Source organism: Aquarana catesbeiana, linkage group LG01 (assembly GCF_042186555.1).
Source record: "Aquarana catesbeiana isolate 2022-GZ linkage group LG01, ASM4218655v1, whole genome shotgun sequence".
NCBI lineage: Eukaryota > Metazoa > Chordata > Amphibia > Anura > Ranidae > Aquarana > Aquarana catesbeiana.
Genome location: NC_133324.1, coordinates 480,190,304 through 480,215,693, shown reverse-complemented (window position 1 = coordinate 480,215,693; position 25,390 = coordinate 480,190,304). Strand labels below are relative to the sequence as shown.

The following is a 25,390-nucleotide window of genomic DNA, read 5'->3' as shown; positions in this document are numbered from 1 at the left end:
AGACGAAGGTCTAGCAGGATCCGTTCTCCTTCTGGTAGGCTGCGGAAGGAATGTGTCTTGCCCCTGTAGTCAAACTTGAGTGCAAAGGGAAAGGCCCATTTATATTTAATTTCATGTTGAGCTAACACAGTAAGTAGGGGCTTCAGCGACCTCCTTTTTTGTATTGTGTTCGGTGATATATCTGCGAATACTTGTATTGCGTGACCTCTGCACGTAAGAGGATGTTGATATCTGCACTTTTTCACCACCTCTTCCTTTACCCCGATAAGTAGTGTGGTTTGACCACTATATCTCTAGGCAAGCCGTCTTTCCTCAGTGGTCCTAAGGTTCTGTGTGCTCGGTCTATCTCCAACTTATGTGAAGGAATATCAGGAATAATTTGCTTGAGAAAGTCCTGAACCACCGCCACGGAATCAGTTATAGATTCAGGGAGCCCCCTAATTCTAAAGTTTTCCCTTCTAGATCTATTTTCAAGATCATCGATACGTGAAAGAGCAATGTCCAGCTGATCCTGTAACAACTGTATGTGGTCAGAGTTCTGTCTGGTTTTAGAGATGGTATGGTCAAGTTTGTCTTCAATCTCTTCCATCCTGGAGCCCAGTACTTGGAAGTCTTCCCTAATATCTCCCGTTATTTTGGCAGCAGTTTGAGCCAGACCTCTGTCCAGAAGGGCTGATAATTGGGAGAAGAGGTCTGGAGCTGAGAGCAGTGTGTGGGCAGGGATGTCTGTCAGCTCAGGCCCCGTTAAATTGTGAGAAGAGGTAGGCCTCAAGGAAGATGCCATTGACTCTTCAGTAAGGGGATCTGTGTATGCTGTAGATTGTGCCATAGGCTGGAGAGTACTCACTGGGGTCCCAGGAGGGAGAGAGCGGGTCACTGCAGCGTAAGACAGCTTGTCTCCAGGGCTCTCCACAGCGTTCTGTGTGTTGGGTAGCATGGCGCCCGCCATCTTGGATTCGGCCCGCTCCGCCGAGGCTCTGAAGAGTGGTTCAAGACCTCTCCTGGTCGCTCCCACCGGCATGGGCTTGCTCCCCAGCTATTCCGCCGGCAGATGAGGTGGGTCTCGTGGCTCCCGGGGTCCCGGATCCCCCGCTATGTGCGCCGGGTGGTTAAGGCAGTGCGGCGCTCCGGGCTTAAGCAGCCATCTTGGAGGAGTCCGCGCATGCGCCTATCACCCCACAGATTTTTAATCGGATTCTGGTCTGGGTTCTGGCTGGGCCATTCCAAAACTTTAATCTTCTTCTGATGAAGCCATTCCTTTGTTGATTTGGATGTGTGCTTTGGGTCGTTGTCATGCTGAAAGATGAGGTTCCTCTTCATATTCAGATTTCTAGCAGAAGCCTGAAGGTTTTGTGCCAATACTGACTGGTATTTGGAACTGTTCATAATTCCCTCTACCTTGACAAAGGCCCCTGTTCCAGCTGAAGAAAAACGGCCCCAAAGCATGGTGCTGCCACCACCATGTTTCAATGTAGGTATGGTGTTCTTTTGGTACTGTGCAGTGTGATTTTTGCGCCAAACAGATCTTTTGGAATCATGGCCAAAAAGTTCAACCTTGGTTTCATCAGACCATAACACATTTTCCCACATGCTTTTGGGAGACTTCAGATGTGTTTTTGCAAAATTTACCCGGGCTTGGATGTTTTTCTCAAGAAAAACATGCTTGGTGTTATATTTTAAAATTAGGAAGGCCTATTCCTCCAGTGCGTTTTGGTTTCATAAGATGGGTAAGGCCTATTCCTGGTTTGGAGAAGATCCATAGAAATGTACGCATCAAGGACTGACGAGAAGAAAAAAAGTCGAAAGTAAAGCAAATGGGATCGTTTGGACAAGATCAAAGTATTTTTGATAAATATTTATCCAGAGAGGTGCCACACATCCAACTCAGGGGTTGGTCTTGCAACTCTACCCCATAGCCTAGACATATGAAGAATACGGGAGATTGTTGTCACATGTACCACACAGCCAGTACTTGCCAGATATTCCCGCAGCTTCATTAATGTTGCTGTAGCCCTCTTGGCAGCCTCCCTGACCAGTTTTCTTCTCGTCTTTCCATCAATTTTGGAGGGACATCCAGTTCTTGGTAATGTCACTGTTGTGCCACATTTTCTCCATTTGATGACTATCTTCACTGTGTTCCATGGTATATCTAATGACTTGAAATTCTTTTGTAACCTTCTCCTGACTGCTGCCTTTTAACAATGAGATCCCTCTGATGTTTTGGAAGCTTTCTGCGGTCCATGGCTTTTGCTGTAGGATGCGACTAAGAAGATGTCAGGAGAGACCTACTAGAACAGCTGAACTTTATTTGAGGTTAATCAGAGGCAGTTTAAATGATGGCAGGTGTGTACTGACTCCTATTTAACATGAATTTGAATGTGATTGCTTAATTCTAAACACAGCTACATCCCCATTCCAGCTGACAGAAGTTTTCACTCTCAACCTCTCTCTCAGAAACCTTCCATTCCCACTAGGGAGCTGGGAAGGATGAAGTGTAAACTCCTAAACTCTTGATGGAGGACTGGTCACTGACCAGTTTTCTTCTCGTCTTTCCATCAATTTTGGGGAGACGTCCAGTTCTTAGTAATGTCACTGTTGTGCCACATTTTCTCCATTTGATGACTATCTTCACCGTGTTCCATGGTATATCTAATGCCTTGAAATTCTTTTGTAACCTTCTCCTGACTGATACCTTTTAACAATGAGATCCCTCTGATGTTTTTGACGTGTAAACGCCTAAACTCTTGATGGAGGACTGGTCACTGGGTATATTATGTCTTCACTCACCTGGGATCTGACTATACAAGCCCCAGTGGAGAGATCGGAGCGTTTACCTGCCGGACTCTTTCCGTATATTGCTGAAGCGTTCGTTGTTCAACATTTAAGACGCCGAGGGTTCAGAGGTATCCGAAGACATCCCTGTCCCCGCAGAGGGCTCTGTCTGCTTGTGTGTTTGACTCTGCTCTTAAGGAGGTCCACCAGCTCTGGTAAGGGTCCCTACTTATAGAGTTTATCCTGTCAGACTGAGTCCCATCTTCCTTTCTCCACTTCTACCTCATCCTCAGTGAATGGTGATGGACATTGGAATACACAACCCTGGAGGACTTTTCTGATTATTAAAAACCCTATGAAATAAAGATGTCATGTGAAACATATGGAAAATACTTTTCTACATTATTTCCTTATAAATTATATTATAAATATCAACCAGTATGCTTAAATTGTCTTTATATATTCATGCCATACCTGCAGGGCAGTCTTTAAGGCAGGGCAAAAGGGGCAGCTGCCCTGGGCCCTGCATTGCTGTGGGGTCCAAAGCAGCTGCCTCATACTTGCCAATTATCCTGGTTTAAATTCCCTTGAAGTTTTAGTCCCGTACTGTGTCCTGATATCTCAGTGTGAAGTGCTGCTACTAATGCTGCCCAGCTCTGCCCTATTGTGTACGGATGACTCACCTGCAGACCCTGTGTTTACATGTAAATAACCGGCATTTATATGTAAATAGTGATGGCATTTCTATGTAAATAGCAGTGTCCGGCAGCATTGATATGTAAATAAAGATAGAATTCTTATGCATATCGAGCCTCCCCTGAGGTCATATCCATGATTACCTGAATGCTGCCCACTGGGGAGGGGCATGCTTGAAAGTCCTGCCTGCAACTGTGCTCATTAAGCCTAACATCAGCCTGTCCTGCATAGGTAAGCAAATTAGTGGGGGAGGATGGTAGTGTGGGGTGTGCAGAAGTAGGCAGAGAAGGTATTAGTTTGGGGTGCATAGGTGAGCAAGGAGGGGATGTATAGAGGTAAGGAAGGTGGGTGCAAAGATGACCAGAGGAGGCAAGTAGAGTTAAAGGGGGGGAGGGTTTGAGTGGAGAAGATGGGGGAGGTTTGGGGGTGCAGAGGCACTGCTGTGTATCTGCTAAAAAGCAGCACATTTCTGTGATGTCAGGAAAGCGATTTTGCATGTGTTCCCAACACACACATGTGAACGCAGGCTACATGTCTAAGTTACATTGGTCAGTGTAAATCTACTCATTACATTGGGGCTTGGTGTAGAATCCTTTCACACTAGTGGCCAGTGTGTATGTTCATGTACGTTGGTGGTTACATTAGTGGTCATTGTAAACCCCTATTACATTGGTGGCCAGTGTTGAAACTCTTTATATTGGTAGTCAGTAAAAAAAAAAAAAAATCAGCATTGCCATTGATCACACCCTCCCCTCCCCCCAGCACTGCCACTGATCTCAGGAGTTCTATGATCCCTAGGAGTCTATCTTCTGTCTATTAATGGTCCGCTCACCACCACAGTCCATGGTGTGCAGGCAGTGAGGAGATGGTGTGCTGTAACCTCTAGCAAATAATCAGTGAGCCATAATGTGTGCTGTATCCTCTAGCAATCAGTCAGTAAGCGGTAATGCTATACTGTAACCTCTGTCAACCAATCACAATCGTCGCCTGATCTGATACAGTAAACTGATTTTGAGTCCAGTTGCTATTTATTGTATGTATGTGTATGTCTCAGAGCAGGTGGAGAGCAAAATTGTTGGGGGGGGGGGGGGCTATGGTTGCCACCTCATCCCTTTAAACCCGAACACATAGTAATTACACAGGTTCTGTGGTTGATTAAGGTGGTAATTAAACTCCGTTGGTGCCTTATCTGCATTTAATTAGCCTCAGAACCTGTGTAATTCAAAGGTGTTTGGGTTTAAAGGGATGAGGTGGCAACTCTAGGGGGGCCCCCCCAAGAACATTTTTGCCCAGGGTCCAATCAATATTAAAGATGGCCCTGCATACCTGTATGTAAAGTTCTTGTTCATATTAGCTGCTTAAAATACCTGATTTTGCCAAAGCTGCTTAGAAACCACTGAAAATGAAATGCATTCCATGTGCTCACTGTACTTTATAAGGAATACAGAGGTATTGGTGCTATTAAGAAGCATTTACATCATAGCAGAATAAAGCATTGTTCTATATGAGTATTGGTTTTATGGATTTTGGTATTCATTTTGTGATTTGATCTTTCAGTTATTTCAGCAAATCCATATTCATTGTCTTCTTTTGCAAATAACTTACAACATAGCTCTATTATCCTTTTTCTTTCTTTCCTTCTTTCTTTTTTTTTTTTTTTTTTTAATAGAGTTCAATTTTACGTGTGTTTAAGATGGCTGTGTTTTTAAAAATGGTACAATGTTTGATAATATCCTTTCTGGTAACCATGCCCATAAATTTACAACCCTGTCTGTCATAACTAGTTCCTCCATTCTTTAATTTGGCTGCACCTAACTAGACAAATAAGAAAGCTCTGGGAGACACAGAAGGCAATGAGTAACACTGGCGATAACCATTAGTTAAAGAGGATCTTTAGGCTGTATGAAAAGAATTCAAAGACAGCAGCTACAAATGCTGTAGCTGCTGACTTTTAATAAAAAGGATACTTACTGTTCAAGGATCCAACGCCGTCATCCCCGGGCTGATTCTGCACCAGTCTTTGGTTCCCCACGCTGGCATGTGTACTAAGGGAAGACGGCTGTGACTCCATGTGGCTTCGTAGCTGGCTTCTCGCTGCACTTTGTGAATGGTCCTGCAGCCTTCTGGGACCTGTGACGTGTCTCAGAAGGCTGCGGGCAAAAATGTGGGGGACCGAACTTCCACTTGGCTCGCCTAGGCATCTAGGAAGTGGGAGCGGGTACTTGTCAACTGTATCCAAAAGTGATAGGGAAGGTGGGGTAGAGACAGAAAAGCGGAAGGTCCCCTTTTGTATTTAAATATTTTTATTGAAAAAAAAAAGAAATACATTTCAAAGTAAACAGACACATCAATAGAACAAAGTCGATTTCTTAGATGGTCAACTTAGCAATACAGATGTACAGAAAATACGGTCAACATACATATCTGTCCTCTACCATTATCATAGAACGCAAAATGTACGATATGTATCTAAATACCAATGGGACTGAGGAATATTTTCCCCCCATAATCCGGAACCCCGCCACACACTGTGAATGGCAGAGACCCGCAATCACAGGGAATTCTGGTTGTGAGTCCTGAGACTATCCCGGGGCCCACTACTAAGTAAGGCCCCATGGGCAATCATCTGTTTTGTACATATAAGAACCAGAAGAAGGAAGGAAAGGAAGAGGAAAAAAAAAGGAAGGGGGGGGGGAGAAGGAGAGGGTCAACCCGGATTTCCCTACGGAGTCAAGATATAATCGATCCACGGATCCCACACCATGTTAAATTTCTTGGTGTTATTACAGAGTATATAGGTGAGTTTATCGTTAATCATGATCCAGTTGAGTTTACTTTTAACCTGGTCAAGAGGGATTGCCGACTGTCTCCAATGCCTAGAAATCGTAACTCTCGCTGCCAATAATATATAAGTGATCAACTTTACTGATTTTTTTTGGGGCGTTTCATCAGGTAGTTTGGAAAAAACGGCTTCTGGAGATCTGCGAATGTTTACCCCCGTTACAGAATTTATTAGATTGAAAATCCTAATCTGATCTCCATTAAGGAAGTCGCCGATTCATAGTAACTCCTTATTAAGCCACCACTGGAACAGTCGTGGAGTCAGGCCAGGTGGAAACTCCGGATTACAAAAGATGGGAGCTAGTGGTGTATGTGGGGATGATAAAGGACTGCAGTGGCGTGTTCTGTCCCAGATTGCTAAAGAATGTGATTAAAGTGGGGCGTAAATGACTAGAAAGCCACATTAAGAATCCTATAGCAAAGGAATGGCATGAGAGTGCTTCGATGGAGACCCATAGGGGGACTGAGCCTTTAGCAGTGGTATAAGCTAGCTGGGCAATCTGGGCTGCTTGAAAATATGCCTGTAGATTGGGAAGACCAAGCCCACCCATAGGTTTAGGTGAATAAAGCGTTTGTTTTTGTATCCGAGGCCCCTTGTTACCCCACACGAAGTGCAGGACTTCAGCCTGCAGACACTGCATGTCTCCCTTCGGGACTGCCACCGGTAGAGTTCTAAAATAGTAAAGGAGCCTAAGTAGGAACATCATTCTTATTGAGTTGACTCTGCCAAACCATGAGAGGGAATAATCTGCCCAGCAACGAAGATCCTCCCTAAGTTTTTTAAATAGTGGGGGGTGCAACGTCCCCTTTTGGGCGAAGTTTTGCTTTAAGATCATAGCTGATGCTCAGAATTTGCCGTATTGTCTACAAACAATTTTTTTCATTTATTCACAGCCCATACTATACAAAGTTTTTTGTTTTTTGTTTTTTTTCCCTCTTTTTACATATTAACACAAATATAATGTAATATTGCATCTTCAATTATATATTCTCCCCTCTGGGGCTCAAAAGTAGCACTGTGCCACTATAGCGCATGCCAATTCCCACTGCTTAATTGTGTCTACAATGTAGGTAAACTGCAAATGTTTTCAGAAGTTGTAGTCAGCAGTCCAGAATTAAATTTGACAACACCCTCTCAGTATATTACCATTGCTGTTGAAGTGATTCTCTCTTTTTTTTTTTTTTTTTTTATAAATAACAAGCCTGTTATACTTGCCTTATCCCCTTCTTTTTGGGTACCCTGTTGACAGACCTGGCTCCTACCCCCTCCCGATTGCCCCCAAGAGCGTGGCTCGGCCCTACCCCCAGCTCTCTCCTCATTGGCTCCCTGGCTGTGATTGACTGCAGCGGGAGCCATTGAGGAGAGAGAGACCTGGGAGAGCTGCTGCTTTTATAAGTATAAAGGGGGTGGAGCTGCACCCAGTAGGTTTTTTTACTTAATGTGTAGAATGCATTAAGGTAAGAATCCTTGAGCCTTTAGAACCACTTTAAATTAAGTAAACTGTATGTTACATGTTTTAATGTAAATCATTTATGTAAATATCTGTTTTTTATTAATTTTTTCATGTATGTATTTTTTTTATTGTAGGTGAAATTGGGCCGAATTAAGATATCCAAGTCTGCCTCCAGCCAAAAGAGTATTGTTTACTGCTATAACTGTGGCAGGAGAGGTCATTGTGGCTATGTGAGTGTTTCTCAGTATTTCTAATTTTTACAATTTTACAAAATGTAATGTAGATATACTCAACTAAAAAGTGCTGGAACTAAAAGCCTAAAGTGATGGCAAATTTATTTAAGTGTATGTAAAAGGCAGATTTTTTTTCCGTTTTGTGAGTGGGGAAGAGTAAACTTCCTATCAAGTTTTTATCCCTGTCTATGTCCTCAGAGTGATTCTGAGCAGTTCTGCAAAGTAGAGTGGGCAAATATTACAAAATTAGTAGAGACATATCCCAACAGACTAAAGGCAGTAATTAAAGCAAAAACTGGAGTTAGACTTACCAGTAACTCCTTTTCCAGTGGTCTTCCAGGACAGCCCTTGAGAGATGGAGTCCCTCCCATCGACCCAGGAAACACATTGCCAAACAGTTCAAAAGGCGGTCCCTCAGGTCCCTGGTCAGTCATTCACCAAGAACCGAAGGATGGAATTGTAAAAAAAAAACATAACCATAACAGGTAATAATGTTGGTACATTCATATAATCCAAAAAAGGGGTGGGATCGTGCTGTCCTGGAAGACCACTGGAAAAGGAGTTACCGGTAAGTCTAACTCCAGTTTTCCCCAGTTGTCTTCCAGGACAGCCCTTGAGAGGATCCCCAAGTACTCACCAGATTAGGGGGGGACCACGGCTTGGAGAACTTTTCTCCCAAAAGCCTGATCCTGACTGGACATTAAGTCTAGTCGATAATGCCTTGTAAAGGTGGAAAAGCTTGACCACGTGGCTGCTTTACATATTTGCTCCGGGGTGGCACCAGCTCTTTCTGCCCAGGATGTTGATAATGCCCTTGTGGAGTGGGCTTTAATACCCCCAGGAGGATCTTTGTTTACTGTCTTATAGCCCTCTGCTATAGCTAGCCTAATCCACCTAGCTATGGTGACTTTAGAAGCTTTTTGCCCCTTACGTTGTCCGGAAAAAAGAACAAAAAGTGAATCTGAGATTCTGAATGGATTGGTTACCCTAAGATACTCTAGGATACACCTCCTCACATCTAATAAATGAAAACGCCTTTCTTTCTCGTTTGAAGCCTTCTGACAGAAAGAAGGGAGACAATATCTTGTGACCTATGGAAATTAGATGCCACTTTTGGTAAGAACCCAGGGTCTGTCTTTAGGATGACTCTGTCTTCCAGAATTTGGAGGAAGGGCTCTGACAGAGAGAGCTTGGATTTCACTAACTCTGCGTGCTGAAGTGATTGCCACAAGTAGTACTGTCTTGAAAGTGACTAGTCTTAGAGAGGCCTCTGAGATAGGTTCAAAAGGTGACCCCAAAAATGCCTTTAGAACGACTGATAGATCCCAGGATGGGGCGATGTTAACTCTAACTGGTTTGCGTCTGGAGATTGCTTTTACAGAACCTAGCAATGAAAGGGTCTTCTTGCAACCTTTTCTCTAAGTACACACTTAAGGCCGCTATCTGGACCTTAATAGTACTAGGAGTTAGCCCTTTGTCTATCCCTTCCTGGAGAAACTGCAGGATATTTGCTGTATCCGTGTTTACCTCACCTCGGCTGTTCAACCAGCTGTTAAATGGGGCCAAAACGGTGCCACTAAGATTAGACACGTTTCCTCTACTAGAAACTTCGTTAAAACCCTCGGGATGAGGTGAAGCGGAGGAAACGCATACGCTAAACTGAAGGTCCATGGGGTCTGTAAGGCGTCTACTGCCCAGGGCTGATCTCCTGGGTGTAGCGAGCAAAAATTTGGAACTTTTGCATTCTCCTTGTTTGCAAACAGGTCCGCCACAGGTTTTCCCCAGTAAGCTGCTATGTATTTGAACACTTCCGGGTGTAGCGACCATTCCTGATTCGACACTCGTTGTCGACTCAAGAAATCTGCCGTGTTGTTGAGCTCCCCTTTCAGGTGAACTGCAGAGATGGATGCCAGATTGGATTCTGCCCATTGAAACATGCGATTGGCCACCAGCATTAGTCGATCACTTCTGGTGCCCCCTTTGCATGTTTATATAAGCTACAGCCGTCATATTGTCTGAACGGACCTGTAGATGATGACCTTGTATTGTATTCTGAAAGAATAACAGAGCCCTGAGGACAGCTGTTAGCTCCTTCCAATTGGATGAGAGGAGCTTTTCCTCTGCCGTCCACCTGCCTTGTGCCCAATCTGAGTTGAGGTGGGCTCCCCAGCCCCATCTGCTCGCATCCGTAGTTAGTATGGATGTGACAGGAGAGATCCAGAGAACCCCTTTGTTCAAATTCTGAGTCTTTCCGCCACCAGAGGGAGCACTTTACTCTGGTGGGGATTGTAATCTCTTCTTCCAGATCCCTGTCTTTTAATTGTTCCAACAGAAACCTCTGAAGGTCTCTTTGGTGGAACCTGGCCCATTGTACAGCTGGAATGGCTGCTGTCATCAGTCCTAAGACCGACATCACCTCCCTCACTGTACACTTGGCGCTGCTTTGAAGAAAAGACATTCTGTGGTGTAGATTCAATATCTTCTCTTCTGGCAGGAATATCCTCTGCTCTACTGACAGGATCTTGTACCCCAAGTACAAAATTTCCTGTGTTGGGGTAGTCTTGGACTTTTCCAGACTGACTATCCACCCCAACTGCCTCAGGTTGAGCTGTGTCAACTCTAGGTCCCAACGAAGTTGCTTCTCCGAATGGGCCGTGAGGAGTAAGTCGTCTAGATATGGAATAATCGTGACTGACTGTAGTCTTAACGGAACTAATGCCTCCCCGAGAATCTTGGTAAAGATTCTCGGGGAGGACGACAGTCCGAAAGGAAGTGCTCTGCACTGGAAATGATAAACTTTGGTGTCTATCTGAATTGCCATCCGAAGAAATTTCTGGCATTCCTTCCTTATTGGGAAATGCAGATAGGCGTCCCCTAAATCCAGGGTAGCCATGAACACCTTATTGAGTAGATGGATTCCATCCGGAATTTTTTGTATCGGAAGGAGCGGTTCAGAGGTCGGAGGTTCATGATTAGTCTGAATCTCCCGGACGGCTTTTTTACCACAAAAATGTGTGAGTAAAAACCGTCCCCCTGTTCCTGAATAGGGACTGGTGTCAATACCTCTTGATCCACCATTTCCCCTATTAACAGAGGTAAGGCCTTGGCCTTTTCTGAGTGTCTTGGAAGTTTTGTCACAAGAAACTTTGAGGGTGGCTCTCTGTGAAACTCCAGCGCATACCCTCTTTTTATAATGTTCAAGACAAACTCGTTTGAGGTTATCTTTTCCCACTGTGGGAGAAAGTTCACTAACCTTCCTCCTACCGGGACCCTGATGTCACTGGGGTTTAGGGTTTGAATTGGGGCGGTTAAAAAGTATGCCCCCTTTCCCTTTTTGTCCTGTCCAATCCTTTTTGGGTTTGAACTCCTTCTCTGACTTGGAGGGTTCCTTTGAGGGACGAAAAAATTTTCTTTGAAAATTTTTCTTTTTAATGGGAAAGGTTTTCTTTTTATCCGCCGTTCTTTCCAAGGCAGTATCTAGTTCAGGCCCGAAGACTAAGTCTCCTGTAAAGGGGACACTGCACAAGCGTGTTTTAGACGCCGTGTCTCCCCCCCAAGTTTTCATCCAGACTGACCTCCTGGCTGTGACAGAAAGCGCCGCTGTTTTAGCCGTAAATTTTATGGCATCAGTGGAGGCGTCCGAGATGAAACTTGTTGCCTTAAAAAGCATAGGGAAGGTTTTTAAGATCTCCCCCCTAGGCGTGCCTGCCTTTAAATGCTCTTCCAGTTGGGCTAACCAGAACTCCAGATTCCTGGCAACACAAGAAGTGGCCAGAGCTGGTTTTAAACCTGCCATAGAAGCATCCCAGGCCCCCTTTAAGACTATGTCTGTTTTCCTGTCCATTGGGTCCTTTAAATGACCCATATCCTCAAAAGCAAGGTCAGACTGTTTTGACACTTTGGACAGAGGGGCATCTAGTTTAGGATTTTTATTCCAGACCGCCTCTGGGCTCTAATCAAAGGGGAATCTCCTTTTTAGGGAATTTGGGAAGAAGACCTTTTTGTCTGGCTCGGCCCATTCCTTGCGGACAAGGTCAGAAAGCACATTATGTATAGGGAATACCTTAGCTTTCTTTTTCCCCAGAGCCTCATACATTTTATCATGTCTGGTCAATTGAGTTTCTTCCTCATCAATTTCCAGCGTATCATAAATAGCGCTCAACAGCTCGTCTACATCCTCCAGAGACAGCTTGTATTTTGCGGCTTTATTAGCTACAGCCTGATCCTCATCTGAATCTGCATCAGAGGATTCAGGGCTAACTAACACGGGGCTATGCTCCCTGACTGTACGGGGCTCCCCAGAGCTGGGTGTTGTAAGGCATGGTGAGGAGGAAATCGCAGCTGCTTTACTGGTGGAAGCAGACGTGCCTACATCTGCGATTAAGTCGCGGAGAGATTTAAAGGTTGATGCCATTTCATCCTTAAAGGAGCCAAAGAATTTTGCCAAGGGAGAGTCTGCCTCTGTTTTAAGTAAGCCTGCAATACACTGCTTGCATAAGGCTTTGTTAGAGCCTGAGGACAACTTATTTCCACAATTAGGGCATTTTTTGCGGCCTGACTTGTCTTCCCTTGGAGCTTCCTTACCCTAAAATAAAGAATAAACTATTTTAGCATCAGAAAACCTCTTTAACTCTCATAAAAAAACACCTGTGCTGCAACCACCACTGCATCCACCCGGGACTGTGAGGTAACCACCACCATGGGGTACTACAAATCCCAGCCTTACAACCGAACCCCAGAAAAAAACACAGTAAGGGCTTGCCCAGCAGCCTACCTGGGTTTGGCTGGTGCCTGCCTCCACCGGAGTGTCCTGGGAAGTAGCCTCCATGGTCCCCCTCATGCTCCGGGTCCCGCCGTTAGTCCGGTATAGCTGGTCGGGACTTGTAGGCCTCAGCGTGGCCTTTCCCCTCCTTCTTGTGCCTGTAGAGACCCGTAACCGGAAGTCTCGGCACACAGGATGACGCGGTTCCGCCAGAAATGACGCTCGGCGTCTCCGACCTCCACCGCTATTGTAGCAAAGAGCTGTGTGATGGAAGAAACCATCTGCACTGCTCCTGGGGGGAACCTGAGCCGACCTGTCCCTGGCACACCTCGGCACTGGAAAGAGGGGGGTAGCGGGTCTGCTCCTAGTCAGCTGGACGGTACCCGAGCCCCAAGATTTTAAGGTAGGACTAATTGGTGCCGCTGGATAGGACCCGGTCCCCCTGTGCGGCTCCGCTCCCCTCAGGCAGCCCCTGGGAGATAGAGTCCTTCTCCTGGTTCCTGGCAACATGTTCCTCCGACGGAGGAAACACAAATGACTGACCAGGGACCTGAGGGACCGCCTTTTGAACTGTTTGGCAGTGTGTTTCCTGGGTCGATGGGAGGGACTCCATCTCTCAAGGGCTGTCCTGGAAGACAACTGGGAAAAGGTGGTTCAACAAAATACTGACAAGAGGGTGATCCTTTTTCCAACTCAGTGATTCTGTTTTTGATTTTTTTTTTCTGACATGTTGGTGTTATATCTTTCACTTGGATGTTATACTTTGCACTGGGTAAATACAGCTGGATGAAACAAAAACTGTTTCTGTCTTCATTACAGGCTGCAAAGCAACAAAATTTGATTTTAAAGGGTGGTGATTCTGCTATACCCACTATATATTTGAAAATTGATCAATTATGATGTACTGAGTTTTTTTAAGTTGTAATGTTTTATCACAATTTTTTTTACATACTGTCACCAGTGCATGTGAGTGTGCCGCTGCATGCCCTAGTGTGCAGTAAAAGTACTGTGGGAGTGTGACAAGTGGTTATAGTTTACATATAGCCCAAACTTCTTTTTTTGTATGTTTTGGATGGAGTAGGAAAAAAAATATCTTTAGCTCAGACAACTATAACATATAGGATTTCCTATAACTTTCTCTGAGCGACAGTGGTCACCAGGATAAATAGGGGTGACTTTTCCCAGTGGGGACACAGACAGCCATAAAAACCTAACTGGGGTTTTAACCCTTCCTTACTGTAGCCAAAACTACAGAAAGTTACAAATACCGTATTTATCAGCGTATAACACGCGCTGGCGTATAACACGCACCCCAAGTGCAGGAGGGAAGTTTAAGGAAAAAAAACTTACATTTTAAATGCCCATCAATGCAGCCTTGCACAGCGACCATCTGCAGCCTTGTCCAGTGTTCACCTGCAGCCTTGTCCAGTGTCCACCTGCAGCCTTGTCCAGTGTCCACCTGCAGCCTTGTCCAGTGTCCACCTGCAGCCTTGTCCAGTGTCCACCTGCAGCCTTGTCCAGTGTCCACCTGCAGCCTTGTCCAGTGTCCACCTGCAGCCTTGTCCAGTGTCCACCTGCAGCCTTGTCCAGTGTCCACCTGCAGCCTTGTCCAGTGTCCACCTGCAGCCTTGTCCAGTGTCCACCTGCAGCCTTGTCCAGTCTCCACCTGCAGCCTTGTCCAGTCTCCACCTGCAGCCTTGTCCAGTCTCCACCTGCAGCCTTGTCCAGTCTCCACCTGCAGCCTTGTCCAGTCTCCACCTGCAGCCTTGTCCAGTCTCCACCTGCAGCCTTGTCCAGTCTCCACCTGCAGCCTTGTCCAGTCTCCACCTGCAGCCTTGTCCAGTCTCCACCTGCAGCCTTGTCCAGTCTCCACCTGCAGCCTTGTCCAGTCTCCACCTGCAGCCTTGTCCAGTCTCCACCTGCAGCCTTGTCCAGTCTCCACCTGCAGCCTTGTCCAGTCTCCACCTGCAGCCTTGTCCAGTCTCCACCTGCAGCCTTGTCCAGTCTCCACCTGCAGCCTTGTCCAGTCTCCACCTGCAGCCTTGTCCAGTCTCCACCTGCAGCCTTGTCCAGTCTCCACCTGCAGCCTTGTCCAGTCTCCACCTGCAGCCTTGTCCAGTCTCCACCTGCAGCCTTGTCCAGTCTCCACCTGCAGCCTTGTCCAGTCTCCACCTGCAGCCTTGCCCAGTCTCCACCTGCAGCCTTGCCCATTGTCCACCTGCAGCCTCCATCTGCAGCCTTGCCTAGTTTCTGTCTGCAGCCTTGCCCAAAACTGCAGCATGTTTGGTTTTTAAATTTGCCCCTGCCGAGATATTCGGCTCCTCTCGCCGCCGACCTAGAGCGAGCAGAGCCGAGTGTACTGTGTACTCGGCTCCGCTCGCAGTCACGCCCCCGTCCCGCCCCTTGACCCAGCTCCTATGATGGACACAACACCGGTCCAATGGCGGGACGTAATTGCTAGGAGGTGGGACTGGGCGTGACTGCAAACGGAGCCGAGTACACAGTACACTCGGCTCGGTCCATGTCGGCGGAGCTCCTCTTGCTCACAGACAGAGGGGGATCGCCGTATAACACGCACCCACGATTTTCCCCTGATTTTAAGGGGAAAAAAGTGTGTGTTATACGCCGATAAATACGGTACTTGTAATGCTTTGTTACAGAATCACATCATGCACAGTTCAGGGGGGCTGAAAATCACACCTTATGTATTTAGGGCAATATTCCGTTCACAAAAGTTAAAGTTCAATTTTTATGTAACTATTCATTTTCTATATTAAATAGCAAGTTATATCTATAAACTTTACAGGAATGCAGAGAAAGGCGTATGTACAGCTCAGTTCACCCAAGCTGTGAGCTTATATTTACCTATGATGAGGACTATGACATCCGAAAAAGAAACCAGCGAGCAAGACACAAATGTGAAGGTACTCTGCATTTCTGCATATTTCAGATCTAAAAGGAATACATATAGTTTTTTTCAGTAGTTAAAATTAAATGAAAATTCTGTAAACTAAATTTCTCATATAAAGCTTTGCAGCTGCTTTCCAAGGCTGGCTCCCTGGTAATGTTCTTTTGTGTCCTCTTTTTACTTTAGTGCAATGTGATTACACCTGATTATAGCTTTTGTTTTCTATAGGGCCATTGACAGAGGTCTTTGCTGGTCACGACAGTAGCCGCTTCTGCTGACATAAACCTGTATTATAAGTCCTCCTGAACGTTGCTTATAACAGTCAGGCTACAGCCATGAAGCAAGGATGCAAAATCAGAGTGAAACGCCAGTTGTTTAGGGATTTTACTAATTTTTTATTTTTTTTTTTTAAATCATACCCTTTGTGTACTGTGAAGAAGTTTATTTTTATGTACTAAAGCGGAGTTCCACTTGTTTTTCAGTTTATTAAAAGTCAGCAGCTACAAAAAGTGTAGCTGCTGACTTTTAATAAACACACTCACCTGTCCCACGGTCCAGCGATGCGGCCACCCGAAGCCTCGGATCTCTCCCCCTCCTCTCCTCTGTGCCAGCATCACTAGTGTGGGCACCCGGCTATGACAGCTTGCGGCTTCACAGCCGGGTGCGCACTGTGCATGTGCGAGTCGCGCTGCGCTGTCCTGAATGGCCACGCAATCTTCTGGGACCTGTGACATGTCCCAGAAGATTGCAGGGAGGGAGGGGGAGAGGAGTCGCCGCCTAGGTGGTACGGGCAGAAGTGGGAGCTGGGTACGTGTCAAAACTAGGTACCCTAAAAAAAATGACATGCTTTAAGTTTTATGTTCTTTCTAAAGCAGAATTCTGAGTAGAATTGTATATCTTCGTTATTTATAGCCACCTGGTGAAATCGCCATTGTAATGTATGCCTTTATTAGTGGAAAAGTCCTTGGGCCATGTCAGAAAGGTGACTTAAGCTGGCCATACATGTATCGAAATTCAACCAGTTCAGCAGGGACAGGCCAAATTTCAGTCCATGTATGGGCACTATGATTGTACAAAAGACACTGCCAATCGGCTTCTGTACAAGCGCCCTGTCAGATTTTCCCTGCTCGGACTATAGCCTGCAATGCTGATCTGTGTATTCTGATGGTGAGGAAGTCACCCCGCTGTCAGAATACATTAGCTCAGCAGGGAGGATTACCCTATCCACCTTGAATGTGTGGATTGGGGAATCGGGTCAGTTTTTATTTTTTGTTCAACCCGCTTGTTCAATGAAAAGAAAAAAAAACTGACTAATGTATGGGCTGCCATATTTGCAGAGTATTTTAAGTGATTTCTTGCTAGGGAAATCATAGCCAACTCACAAATTTCACGGCGATTTTTAGCTCAGCGATTGAGTTTGGGCAGTGTTTCGTGTCAGTGACAAACTCTGCTTTCACTTATATGGCTTGGCTGCAGCAGGGTGATTTGTACCAGCAAACACTAATGTAACAAACAATATATTAACATGAAGCGCTACCTTCACATTTATATATTGTTTTTTTCATAGTTTATGTGGGAATACTAATTGTGTTAAGCAGCTGCCATCTATTTTAAGCATTTTATTACTCATCTTTAGTTACTTTTAGTAGCAAAGAAGTTTCCTATATTTAATGTAATGATGTAGCATGAGTTTGAATTGTAGCTGTGAAAAATCTTCTTTTAGCAACATATTGCCAGCAACTATAGCAATTATGCTACTAGCTACAAATCGCAGTTAAAGTATTTGTGAACCACTACTTTGTAAAATAACCTATTCAGCTTTAAATAGAAATGAAAGACAAAATATTTGTGTATACATAAAAAAATATATAAATACTTTTATTTCTTTTTTTATTAAAGCAGAGTTCCAGGTTTTTTTATCAACTTCCCCCAATCCAACCAACCCCCACCCCCCCTGCGTTCAAGATCACTTCCTGTATTCTCATTGGGGTTTTTCCTTCTGCAGTGCAAATTTCTTTTTTGTTGTTATCCTCTACTTCTGCTTGTTGCATCGCTGTTGTTTATGCGCAAGTGTGCAATCGGGAGGTGCATGCTGGGTATCCAACAGCACCATATCCCGGAAGGATATATCAGTGGGCTTCGGCTTCCCCACAACCAGGATGGGAATGCACCCGGGGGGTGGGAACTGCTAAGTGTTTTAAAATAACATTTTAAAAAACTACATTAAATAATAATGCCACTTGATATAGGATTAGGTGGAAGCAACATTGGGGGGGAGTGTTAAAAAACAAAATGAAACGCTGGGACTCTGCTTTAAGTGATCACATAACCTCTGTTCCCAACTTCATAAGGGGCTTAGAGAGGTGGGGGGTGGAGAGGCAGCAGTATACTGATCTTCCCAATGAATGGTTGTGCAGGGGGCCGTCTCAGTCTAACTGTTCAGTTGGCTGTCTAAAGACTCATACATACGATCGGACTTTGTACAAACTTTCCCGTGGATTTTTTTTACAAAGGGCGTTGGTCGTAAACTAAGCATACACACGGCAGGACTTTTTCAGCAACAAACACGAACGTAGTGACGTTTCAACGTACTGACGACACTTCAAAAAGAAGACGTTCAATTCTCCAGCGCCACCCTTTGGTCAACTTCTGTATTGTCTGATCTTTTGCATTGGTTCTGAGCATGCGTGTTTGTAGTTTGTACAACAGTCCGATGGTTTTGTGTACACACGATCGGAGTTTGCTCCATCGGACTTTTGTTGCCGGAAAGTTTGTGAGTTCGCACAGCCAACAAAAGTCTGATGAAAACCGAAAAAGTTTGTCTGATGGATCGTACACACGATCGGATGTTGCCTTAAAACAGCTAATTTGCATGTTTGTTGTCAAAAAGTCAGATTGTGTGTACGGGCCTTAAGTGTGACCATTGGAGGACAGGCAGGCTGTTTTCCTAGCACAGCCATAAAACTGACCACGCTGAGATGGATGAGCTTAGGGACTGGCAGGATTACCAGGTATTTCACACAAAGGATGAAATACAAAGAGAACAGGATATTTTGTACCTCAAATACATGGTACAACAGACACAGATCAGGAATATTTAATTACTTGGAATATCTATTTGTAGTGGCAAGGAACTGCTCCTACAAAATCACTCATCTGACCTGACCCTTTGAGAGTGTCTGACTAAAAATTAAACACCTTTTACCTGGAGATGCAGAAATGTCAGTGCAGACTTTTGGGAAAAGCAGTGAGCCAATCGTACAAGCAATAACAAGAATTCTGGAGGATTATTTAAACCATTGTTGGAACAGGAAGTCATTTAAATGTCTGCAAATGAAATGGAAAAGCATTTTTTATTATTTACAAACATGGGTTGTGTTGCAAGTCTTTACCATCATGAAATTTTCAATTAAAGCTGAACTCCAGGGAAATTTCAAAAAAACTACCCCTGCAACGGGGCTCCCCTTGCATAGCAAGGATTAAACACTTGTTTGTCTAGGGTAGCTTAAAAAATTAGTTTTACTTACCCCGTAACCCTTGGTCCAGCATGGTTCCTCCTCTCCATATAATGGGTCCCCGAAGCTGCTTCTTTTCAGTGCCCCATCCATAGGTCATTCTATGATGTCATCAAATACATTTCAGGACCAGCAGTCCTGCATTGTAGCTGAAGATGCCAAGGGTCCACCCACAGCCCAGAGCATCCAAGGGAAGAAGAAAACGCTATCTGCTGGGGGAGTGAGGGCATAAGGTAAATAAAACTGATTTTTTTAATACACCCTAGACAAAAACAAGCATTTAATCCTTGTGGTTCAGCAGGAGCCCAACTGCAAGGGCCGTTTTGTAAGTTCGGCTTTAATACAAAAAAATCTGGTACAATGGGCTGACATAACCAAGTTCAAAATGTTTGCATTGTTGACCTGGTACCAGGATTTGTCAAGCCCCAGTAACAGAATGCACTGAAACTCTTTCCATGTTATTTGCTTGGCTTTTGATCAAATTTCAACGTAGAAAAGCCTTGCGATTCCTATCACTTTCTAAATAAGTATGGATAAATCCAGTGCTCCCAAATCTCTTGCCTCTGGTAAAGTTTATGCAATTTACCTGAAAACAAAATGCAGCAATAAACAGTGTATTTTGTAAAAAGATGAAGGTCGAAATAGGGGAGCTGCCATTCTTGTGTTTTTAAAACATGCTAATTTCTGGCCTGTCACCCTGATTCCTACCTCTTTAAAGCCTATCTCCAGGGGAAAACAAACTCACCTTGCAAAAGTTAATGCCCATTTATGTCGGGGGAAGGAAAAGCATGTCCCTAATCCCTCGCTCCATGTGCCTAATCCCTCGCTCCAGCAGCAGTTCTGTGGACGGTTCCTTGATGCTGTTATGTACAATATAGGGTTATTGGCCCTGCATTGTACTTGGAGACTGCAACAGTGTGAGTAAGCAGCTGCAGGACCTGGTCCATCGGGGGGGTGGATTAGGGGGACAGGGTAAATAGAAGTCCCATTTCCTAGTCCCCTAGGCATAAACAAGCATTTAACCCTTGCAGGGCAGGGGGTGCCCCACTGCAAGAGGAGTTTTTTTTTCCCCAGTATTCATTTTAAATGTGAACCTGGGCTTTGCCTATGTTGGGGAAAAGCAGGTTCAGGGTAATGGCAGCTCCATCAGTTGCATATATTCTCTTCCCTACCCAGCAGGGTGGCGAAAACAATACCTATTACTCCCAGGTATGGGAAACAAGTGACTCACTTCTCTTCCTCTCACATGATGCAAATTCTCCACTTAGGCACCCTGTACAGTTTCATGGAGGCGGACAGATCACAACTCAGAGCTAAGACAGAGGGCTTCCTGACTTCGCTGCTGATGACCAAATGAAGTAGCTGGGTAGCAAAAGGGAGACAATGCAGGCAGCTGGTAGTGCTGCCAATAAAGTTGACCTGTTGGATTGCCCTGCATAAACAAAGCACAGGTTCACTTTAATAAGTCACTAACCAGGATCAAGTACACAGTTGAGGAGTTCAGACTTGACTGTTAGCCTGTTTTTCTTGGTCTCCAGTAAACCGCAAATCCAGGATCAGGATGACTGCCCCAGAGTTTGCTCATTTACATATCTCAAATTATGGTATATTACTGAGTAAACTGAACCCAACAACTAGCCTTTTCCTATAGAGATCTGTCTGCAGCACGCAGTTGGGCCCTCAAATATCATAATGAATATTTCTCTATAATCAGCTAATGCAAACAAAATCAGAGGAAAATGCATTATAATTATAGGGTCAGTGTAGTGGCACTTGGTGAAGTTCTCATTTATTTTTTGTCTATGTGCAGTGTATTAGTTAATGTGCTTCACTCCTAATTCAAAAAAGAGCCTCTTCAGGTGGCACATAAGTACACAGGGTAACATCTTCTCAAAAAGAAGCCATTAACAGGTATAGATAGGTGATTATGGGACGCATTGATCAAGGATAAATACTGAATCGCATAATACAGCACATAGAAGTTGATTCATAGACCATGGCTTATATGTTGCTACCTTCAGATGATTAGACACCGGAAAAGCTTTGCTGGGAACTACCTCCCCACTGTACCCATATAACCCCACCTATTGCACCCATTCAACCCCACCCACTCCATTAGACTTCTGCTTTTTTGCTACCATCCTTAGGTGCTGGAGAAGTGTTTTTTTTCTATTCGTCAGTTTTCCTCCTTTTATTCAACCAGCACTTCTATCCAGATCCAAATGTTTATTAACTCATGGCTCCTTGGCAGTTTCCAGATCAGTTACCTGCAATGTGCATCTTGGGAAACATTCCAACACCCCGCAACAGTGGGGCCAGCCTATAATGTTTGCTTCAAGCACTGGATCCTTCATTCTGTGCTTGCTTTGGTACGTGGTGCATTGACTATGTTAGCCTCAGGGTTGCTTTACTAATTAAAAGGTACAGGACTGTGGTCCGTTCCTATTGTACCCAGACCCCGAAGCCCCCTTTTGAGGGTATGTCTGCTTTGACAGATGGAGCCTGGACCCTTGATGGGACCAGCAACACTGATAAGGTAAGAGAGGGTTTCCCTATACCTTTTTAAATATTGGTTTGTGGTTATACAGTACATGACTAGTTGTAATATTATTTGGATATGTAGTAGATAATACACTATATCCTCATTCTATAAGACATACCACAGTGGTAAGCACACAAGCAGTCTGAAAGGCCACAGGTTATGGGGTAATCTATACTCTAAAGTTTTCCCTTTTTTATTGTCTCACTTACTCTTATAGGTAATATTATTATAATCATTACCTATTTAAAATTTCCAGTCTTTTCTTCCACTTAATGACCAGAAGTAACTCTCCATTTAGTGCTGTAGTGCTCAAATAACTCCAAACTGCACACTTCCTTCCGCCATTTCTGCTGACAACGCAAGCTGATTGTTTACCTTCTCACCTGTTGCCTGGTTCACAGCCACAGTGACCCAGTTCGCTCCTGGGTCATTGAAATTCCTCAATACTGGACATGCTAAACCCACTCAATTTGCCTCCATTTCGTGAGTACCCCACAGGGGAAGAGCTTTACTTAGCCATGGTGGATAACAGGCACTCAGAAGATAGAGCACTTGGGACCAACTGCAAAGATTTCTCCAAGTACCCCTTAGGTTGATAGCAGTTCTGGAGCATGGTTTAACACCGACACCCCTTTAAATGTATAAATTAGGCTCCTTGACAGAAGCACAACATGTGGCCTGTTTGACCATAGCAGAATATATCTGATCTATCCAAAATCCTATTGCCACTTCTGGGATCGGCAGGTAATAACACTCGTCAACGCTCTTCTGCCTCTCCACCCCGATTATCTTCAGACGTTACAACCTAAAATGCTTAGTTCACTTTCATTTGCAGAATGTAAGGGGGACTCTAACTGTGGACTCATTGATTGAAACAATGCATTTGCTGGATGGATACACCTAGTGTTGTTTATCCCTCACATATTATTCCGAGCATGAAAAAGAAGGCAGTTCCAAGAAAGCCCACATTCTCTTGATCAAGCCGAGTGGGCCTTCTATATTTGGCGCAACTCGAATTAATCTTCCCATCTGATAATTTTGATGCCGTGTATACCATGGAAGGGGAGTTTAAAGGGGTTGTAAACCCTCGTGGTTTTTCACCTTAATGCACTCTATGCATTGGGGTCCTGATTGGATCGATTGATAGCAGCGCAGCAATTGGCTCCCGCTGCTGTCAATCAAATTCAATGACGCGGGGCCGAGTCCTGCTGTCTGTGTCAATAGACGCTTCTCCAATGGGGCACTAGAGAAGAGGAGGAGTCAGGAGCACCGCTGAGGGGCCCTAGAAGAGGAGGTAAGTATGACATGTTTGTTGTTTAAAAAAAAAAAAAGCTTTGGTTATCCTTTAAGAAGAGATAGACTGCTCCCACTCTGGACCTCTCTACCTGTTTCCATTGATGGTATTCCCTCCTTTAAGGATTCACTTGATAGGCCTCACTCTGGAGACTTTTTTGAATCCCTCTTTGCCTTATCAGATCCAGCACTGCAACCAGCTATTGCTGAGACTATGACAAACTGGACAAGAGAAATCACTAGCAAACTTCCTCCTACTTCCTGTGCATATTCATAAAATCTTATGACTAAAAGCCTGGTGGGCAGAACGTCCTTGTGAAACGTGCCAATTGTGCTTGCCCTTCAAAAGTGAACTTTTCTCTGGAAGTTTCCTTAATGAATACATTGAGGCGGCTTCTGATGGAAGGATGTTCCTTCTCCACTAGCCTCAATCTTGCCTACCTATTCTATAGGCCTCCTTCACCATGCAGATATGACTTGTTCATCTCCTCAGGGAGACATCATTTACTGCTGCCCTGCCACTCTACAAAAGGGGGGGTGGAAACATCTATTATTAATTGCTCCACATTAGACAGTGAGACCCTGGTCTTTTTTCTTTCACTCCTTTTTCTTCTAAAGGGGTACGCAAAGACTCTCTTCCTGTCCTCACTCTGTAGTCTTTCTCTGCTACACGCTACATTTTTTTGCAAAATCATAAGGGGTAGTTATCTTCTTCCCTTGTATGGAAAATTACAAGGACTTTTCAAATCCTGGACCCTTATTCTCTTAACAATGCATGTTACATCAAGCTCCTAAAAGCATCTATTCTAATTGCTGCAGTTACCAACCTCCTGGCTGATCTCCTGTTCACTAGTCACTAAGTCTACTACAACAGTGTGGCTCCTATCTAGTCTACTATAGACCTACCACTATATCTTTCTAATGATCAATTTTCTAATATTAGCCACAGTGTAATGGATTTTACTCCTTATTTCGCCACCGTTCAGTGTAGTTTTTATATTGCTGGACCTATCACTAGACCCCTGAGCCTATTAAGCCCTGAGCCTTTACGTCCTAGGTGCCTTGGAGACCTTTTTTTTCTCAGACTCCTGAGTCAATTCTCTGATTACATGCCCAAACACTGCTTTTGTCCTCTTGCTTCTGCGGTTGAAACCACACCTTTTTCAGGCTCCTGCACCCACCCCTGTATTTTTTGGGATCTGCTAGGGATATCTGCTTATAAACCATGGTCTAAAAATTAATTCCTGTGCTCTATACTGTGCTCTAAGATTTGACATACCGCTGAATTTCATAACTCCCCAAAAAATGTTTTCGGTCTTGATTAGTTGTGAACAAACACAAGTTAAATATTTCTTGTAAGTATATTCCCTCATTGCACTAAATGCAGTTTTTTTTTTATCTTTACCTAGAGCTTCAGGAATGTGGACTCCTGCCATTACAGATTATTGAACCCAAGAAAGATGAGAGCGAGAGCGCACGGCATTTGAAAAAAAAGAGAAAAAAGCTGAGAAAGGAATCCAAACGTGAAAAGAACAAAGTGAACTGGCATTTGCAAGCTATGAATAAAAGTAGAAAGAAAAAAAAAAAACTTGTCAAGCAAGAAGCAGATGACTTTCCTAGAGGGAAGCCTGAGGAGAACCCCAGTAAGGCTGCAAGAAAACGCAACAAGAATAAATGTGAACATTTGTTGTTCAAATATGGGAAGGACAAAAAAGATTTCGATGGGCAGTCAATGAAACGCAAGAAGCAAGAAAGCAAGAAAGAATCCAGAAGCAAGAAAGGAAAAAGCGACACTGATAATTTACTTACAATTAAACAAAGGAAAAAGAAATCCAACAAATATGACTAGATGCAGAGTACTGCAAATAAATACTAATTTATAATACATAAATGTGTATGCCAAAAAAGCAAATTTAAAGAAACAATGACACCTTCCAGTCCCACTTGTAATTATAGTTGTTATTCAGATGAACAGTTCTTTTTCACACACAGAAAAAAGTAATTACCATGTCAAAAACCATTCAGTTGTGACCAGAAAATTAAGTGATACCTGTATTTTTGCAAGACCTCAAAATAAAAAAAAAAACATCTTATTGGAGTTTGATGGTGAAAGATGAATTCTGGTTGGTTGTACTGGTGTGTTGAACTTTAAATCATTCCATTTTCATTCCATTCATTGTCTCATTTAAGCCAGTTAAGGACTCTGAGCTGCCACTATGCTCTTTTTTTTAATGGACATATACTAGAATAGGTGGATATCCTATTTTCTTTCTAATGGATACATAGTCTATCTCATGGTATTTTAATATATAACAAAAAATATATATTCCTCCTTAAAAAAAAAAGGTTCCTAGGCACCCTGTTATATAACATA

General features: G+C 44.1%; 1 protein-coding gene across 1 annotated transcript in view; it reads left to right on the top strand.

The window, feature by feature from the left end:
* ZCCHC7 (zinc finger CCHC-type containing 7) overlaps positions 1–25,117 on the top strand; it is a 298,818-nt gene extending 273,701 nt beyond the window's left edge. Inside the window, exons 7-9 of the mRNA XM_073591705.1 lie at positions 7,898–7,993; positions 15,565–15,682; positions 24,426–25,117. Coding sequence (XP_073447806.1) covers positions 7,898–7,993; positions 15,565–15,682; positions 24,426–24,865 — 654 coding nt within the window. The 3' untranslated portion in view covers positions 24,866–25,117. The remainder of the gene's footprint in view (positions 1–7,897; positions 7,994–15,564; positions 15,683–24,425) is intronic.
* Positions 25,118–25,390: the final 273 nt, after the last annotated feature.